The 5,610-nt window shown below is 49.9% G+C and overlaps 1 protein-coding gene across 1 annotated transcript; it reads right to left on the reverse strand.

Moving 5' to 3' along the window:
• Positions 1–3,037: 3,037 nt before the first annotated feature.
• LOC134056771 (acrosin-like) lies at positions 3,038–5,345 on the reverse strand. The gene is made up of 5 exons (XM_062513654.1): positions 5,284–5,345; positions 4,757–4,969; positions 4,199–4,458; positions 3,785–3,921; positions 3,038–3,370 (listed from the first exon to the last, which is right to left on the reverse strand). The coding sequence occupies exons 1-5, from the start codon at positions 5,343–5,345 to the stop codon at positions 3,038–3,040; spliced, it is 1,005 nt and encodes a 334-aa protein (XP_062369638.1).
• Between the last annotated feature and the right edge of the window lie 265 nt (positions 5,346–5,610).

Here is a 5,610-nt window from a genome sequence, read left to right on the forward strand (position 1 = left end):
GTTGATAAGGTCACTCCTGAGCCTTCTCTTCTCCAGGCTAAACAACCCCAGCTGCTTCAGCTGCTCCTCATAGGAGCTTTGTCCCAGACCATTCACAATCCTTGTTGCCCTTCTCTGGACATTTCTGGGCATCTCAACATCCTTCCTAAACGTAAGGGCCCAGAACTGGATACAACACTCAAAGTGTGGCCTAACCAGTGCTAACTAAAGGGGAAGAATTCCTGTCCTGGTCCTGCTGCCCACACTATTCCTGATCCAGACCAGGATGCTGTTTGCCTTCTTGGCCACCTGAGCACACTGTTGCCTCATTTTCAATCACCTGTCGACCAGCACCCCCTTTCTGGGGTCCCTTTCTGCCTGGCTGCTGTCCAGCTACTCTGTCCCCACCCTGTAGTGCTGCAGGGGTTGTTGTGACTCAAGGGCCGGACCAGCACCTGGACTTGTTAAACCTCATATCATTGGATTTAGCCCACCTATCCAGCCTGTCCAGTTCCATCTGCAGAGCCCTTCTACCCTCTAACAGGGTATCAATGAAGATATTAAACAGGACTGGCCCCAGCACTGATCCCTGGGGGCTCCACTAATGATCAGCCCCCCACTGGATGCAGCACCATTCACTTCCACTCTCGGGCACAGCAATGCAGCCAGTATCTAACCCAGCAAAGAGTGCTCCTGTCCAAGCTATGGGCTGCCAGCTTTTCCAGAAGTTTCCTGTGGGAGACAGTGTCAAAGGCTTTGCTGAAGTCCAGGTAGTCAACATCCACAGGCTTCCCTTCATCCACCAGGTCGGTCACCTGATCACTCATACAAGGAAATCAGGTTGGTCAAGCACAATCTTCCCCTCCTATCATCTGCCCTCTAGGTGTTGTGTCATTGCACTTAAGATGTTCTGTTCTATAATGTTACTGGGCACCAAGGTCAGGCTGACAGGCCTGCAGTTTCCCATGTGCTCCTTCCTGCCCATCTTACAGATGAGCATCATGTTGGCCAACCTCCAGTCATCTGGGACCTCCCTGGTTACCCAGGGGTGATGGTGAATGATGGAAAGCACCTTGATAAAGTCTTCTGCCATCTCCCCCATCACCCTAGGATGGATCCTGTCTGGTCTCATAGACTTGTGATCATCTAAGTGGCTCAGTAGGTCACTAACTGCTTCCTCCTGAATGACAGGGGAGGCTATTCTGTTCCCTGTCCCCATCTACCAGCTCAGAAGGCCAGTTGTCCTGAGCAGAATCTGTCTTATTGTTGAAAAGCAGCTAAGAAAATGTTAGGTACCTCAGCCTTTTCCTCAACTTTGGTAACTATATTCCCCTGCTTGTCCAATAAAGAATGGAGGTTCTCCTTGCCCCTCCAAAATGTGTTAAGATCACTGAAGGACTTTGCCTACCATGGCAAACTCTTCAAAGAAGCAACTGCTCATCTGTGACTGAAGCTTCCCTTCACTGAACATGTCTCTGTGAAACCTGGGCTGTGAGTTAACCCACCTGAGAGGAATGTGAGAGAAGATTGTCTGGGTGTTATCTCATACTAGCAGGAGGAAAACATAGATACTGGAGGAGCACTGAAACTGGACAGAAAGAATCCACACAGAATGCCAACTTAGCAACTGTGCTGAAAATCAGCTCTGAGTGGGTAACTCTCTAGCCAATGAGCATTAATTCCTTTGTTTGCTGAAGTGTATAAATAGTGAAAATTTTGAACACCTTAGGAACCACACCAGCAAGAAGACCATGGGGAAGGAGGATGCAACACGATGCTTTCTGGATCCAAGTGTGGTGATAGATTTTTGCTTAAACTGTCTCACTCTTTCTCTCCCTTTGGCGCTCTTCTTTCCTATTCCTATCTATCTCTCTAATTCACTGATTACTGTTAAACAAAATCCACACTATTGACTTTGGCACATGGTGTTACCTGCACTTTAATTCTTCCATAGATGTTCACAGATGAAAAGGAATGGCAAAAACTGAAAGGGTCCAAAAAACCTCACAAATTTTTATTAACTACGAAGTCAGCATGGCAGTTGGTATATATTTTGCCACTAGCTTCTAATAGTAAGAGTAACAAAAGAATAAAAGAGGGAAAAAGGAGGAAAAAAGAAATCATGTAGGAGAGGAAAGAAGTTCCCATTCCTGGGTCCAGCACTGATCCAGCCAACAGGTGTCCAGGGTCCCAAGAGAATGCCACCCAGCCTCTTATAGGTAAATTTTCCCCATTCAAGGATTAGGTTCCTCACTCTTCATGCAAATGAGTTAGCATGTGCAGCCCAGTATTCAGGATCTTCCTGGAAATGGGTTGGGGGGCTTTGAGAGTTTTTTGGTGGTCTTGATTGTCCCTCTATTGGTCTTGCCTCCTCCTTGACCCCACTCCTGCACTTAAGCTGTCCTTTATGTTGTGTGATCACTATGGACTGGAACAGGAAATTCAGCTCCAGAATGGTGCTGCGTTACTTTCGTATGGCTCCCCTTTCCACACACATCCTGTTATAACTTACCTACTTGATGACTGTTGGTGTTAGGGCACAGCAGTGCATTAACTCTACTGTTTAGGTTCCTACATTGGTCAAAAAACCCAGTTACCATCTGAAAGGGACAAAAATAATCCTTAGGGCACAGAAGGGCTTCACATTCTTAATGACAGGGCAACATCTGCAACTTTTTTTTTCTTTCTCTTGTTTTCCTAGTATTGTGTTTCTTGCACTTATTGCATATTTAAGGTGCCAGATGCTATTTTTCCACTGTAGATATATCAACATCTGTAGGGGAGGCATTGCTCTGTACAGAAAGAAGTGTGAAGCCAAATTCTTCCTAGATGAGGATGAAGGGATGCCTGAGTTCAGGGGTGCCTGGGCAATGAGCAAGCCACAGGATTCTATAAAATTTGGATGCAAGGTATTCTCAGAGCAGAAACTACAAGTATCTTTTTTTTTTCTTTACAATTCAAAATTTAATTCAGTTTAATGAAATTCAAATTTATATAACTCAGAAAGAAAGGGTTGTGGTCCACTATAGCCAGAACTGCAGCTGGCCCATTCTGCTGTTCAAAACATTTTTTGCTTTAGGAACCGCAATATATCCTTCAGCAGATTAAAGAATTGCAGCAGCTTTTCACGTGGAAATGGACAGGGTTGCATTGGACTTGGAGGTACTGTCTGCAGAGGGGCTGAGGTGTAGGCTGGCACTGGTGCTGGAGTAACTGCTGGTGCTGGCTTCATTCCTATCTTGCTCCAGATCCAGTTGTAGTAGTACTGAGTGGAGCTGGAGACTGCAGGCCGTTTAGGTCTAGCACAGCCTACTCCCCAGCTGGTCACACCAATTTGCCAGAAGAAGCCACCACTGTTATCTTGGCAGACAAGAGGCCCCCCACTGTCGCCCTGAAGCAGAGCAAAGAGGATTAAGATGATTTTGCGTGCCTGTCAGCAGTTAGAGTTGGGTCCTTTACTCATCCTTTACTCTCCCAGCCCCTGCTGGAGAACTGGATTCCTGGCCAAGTGAGGCTTTGTTCAAGTGCTGGAACCTGCAGAACCTTGACACACTTGGGAGCAGGTTGAGGGCCTGTAAGGTGGGGCTCTCTGTCTCCCCCTGTGCTTGGATGTTTCAGGGCTGGCATCTGGGCCTCACTGAGCAAGGACCCACAGATGGGAAAGGGGGCAGAAGCTCGAGCAGTGGTGCAGACCTGGGGCTGGGAGAGTGACTGGTCAGGGACAGCAGGGGCTGGGTTGTGCTTGAGTGGTGTAGTGGGGATGCCCACACTGCTGGGGACTGGGGGACTCATAGCATGCTCCTACCTGGCAGGTGCCAATGCCACCTTGCCCAGCACACACATGGAAGTCATAGATGTACCCCCGCAGCCACTCGCTACTGTTGCAAATCTTGTTATCCACGACCTGGACCTTGGCCTGCTGCAGGACATCTCTACCTGAAGCTGTGAACAGAGAAAGAAATCAGCTCCCAGCAGCTCCTTGCTCATTCTCTTGGCCTGTCTGTGTGTTGAAGTCCTTCCCTAGGGCTTGGCTCTGCCTCCAGAGCAGTACCGGAGTGCTATGTCACTGCTGCCTGGTGTTGGGCAGCAGGCCAGGCCCATATCTCCAGAAGCATATGTCCCACAGCCCAACTCTCATTTTGGCCTCTGCTGTCAGGAAACCCCAGCCCCTGGTGTTCCAAGCTTGCCCTCAGGGCACAGGTCCTTTATAGGAACTCACATTTTACAATTCTGTCACCCCAGCCAGCAACATAGCAGTTTTTCAGCTCCGACACTTTCACTGAAGGACCAGGCAGGCAGGCAGTCTGAATGGAGGAGCTGCACCGTACTGGCCGGTCCAATTCCAGCAAGGCGACGTCATTATGCACAAGTTCAATATCATACTTTTCGTGAATGATCACCCGCTTAATCCGGCGCACTTCCACATTTGACTGGCCCAACGAGGTGGCCCCAAGCACGATGGCCCACTCGTTAAGGGGACTGGAAGGCAGATGGAGAGAGGGGTGAGCGGGAGTCATGTGCTTTGACAGCCCAACATTTCATTGCCTTCTGCTTCATGAGGCAGAGAGGAAAACAGCACTACAGAGAGTGAAAGTAGGCTCGAGATATGTTAAGACAGAGGCTGCTAGGAAGCAGTGGCATAAGCCCAGTTCTCTCCCTGAGCAGTCTCTCAGCTGAGCCCTGCAGTGTCCTGGTGTTAGGCACACTGCAAGGAAATGGGATGGGAATAGCACACACTTGTGGTGTGGGGATATCCCTGTGCCCAGGTCCTCCTTACACTGTGATGTTGTTAAAGCAGTGGGCCGCTGTCAGGAGCCACTTTGCACTGACGAGGGTCCCTCCACAGATATGCACAGCTATTGGTGGTTTCCAGAAGCAGCAGATACTGGCAATGCCAGCCCAGGCCCCAAAACCTGGCATGACGTCTGTGCCACCCACAACACGCGATGAGCCGAAGGTAGCACCCATGGGCCGGAGCCCACAGGTCTTCCTGTAAGCAGAAAGTTATTACTGTCCTGTGAGAAAGCTTGCTGCTTTGCAGACTGAATGTCAGCCAGCTTCCCTTCCCACAAGGCCTTGGTTGCAAAGCCAGCAGGGTCAGGGAAATTCTTGGGGAGTGCCTATGTCTGCCTGTTTCTGCTTTAGTCCCGTAGACCTGTGGTGCCAGCAGCCTGGGTGCTGGTGATAAACTGAGACTCCCACCCAGCGTTTTAGAAATTGGTATGGCCACAGGTGGCAAGCAGGCATCCTCGGGGAACCCCCTAAGCTTTTGCCTGGGCCCCCTCAGAGCCTGGGGCTACTTACCCACAGATGCCATGTGCAGGCCCGCACAGAGCAAGTAGGATGAGGGTGCACAACAAAATCATTGTTGCCAGAGACGCAAGTCAGCTGCAAGGAGAGAGAGAGAAAGAGACCAGTCACCTCCAGTGCAGCTGGCACTGTAGTGGCCACAGAGTCTGCACTGCTGCAGTGCCCTTGGCCCTGGGGCTGATGTCACAGAGGGACTGGTTCCACGTTCTGGGCATGGTGCTGGCCTCTGGAGGCAGGGGGGAGGGGCAATGTAGAGGCACAGAACCACAGAGAAGTCTGGATTGGAAAGCACTTTAAGGATCAACTGCTTTCAAACCCCAG

This window comes from Cinclus cinclus, chromosome Z (genome assembly GCF_963662255.1).
Source record: "Cinclus cinclus chromosome Z, bCinCin1.1, whole genome shotgun sequence".
In the NCBI taxonomy this organism is placed as follows: Eukaryota; Metazoa; Chordata; class Aves; order Passeriformes; family Cinclidae; genus Cinclus; species Cinclus cinclus.

What these genes read in the sequence shown, in the direction of transcription:
- LOC134056771 (XM_062513654.1), bottom strand. Translation starts at nt 5,345, where the DNA reads ATGATTTTGTTGTGCACCCTCATCCTACTTGCTCTGTGCGGGCCTGCA. An exon ending in GGGTGACAGAATTGTAAAAT is followed by an intron (nt 3,922 to 4,198) that starts GTGAGTTCCTAT and finishes CTCTGTTCACAG; the next exon opens with CTTCAGGTAGAGATGTCCTG. An exon ending in GTGGCATTGGCACCTGCCAG is followed by an intron (nt 3,371 to 3,784) that starts GTAGGAGCATGC and finishes GCTCTGCTTCAG; the next exon opens with GGCGACAGTGGGGGGCCTCT.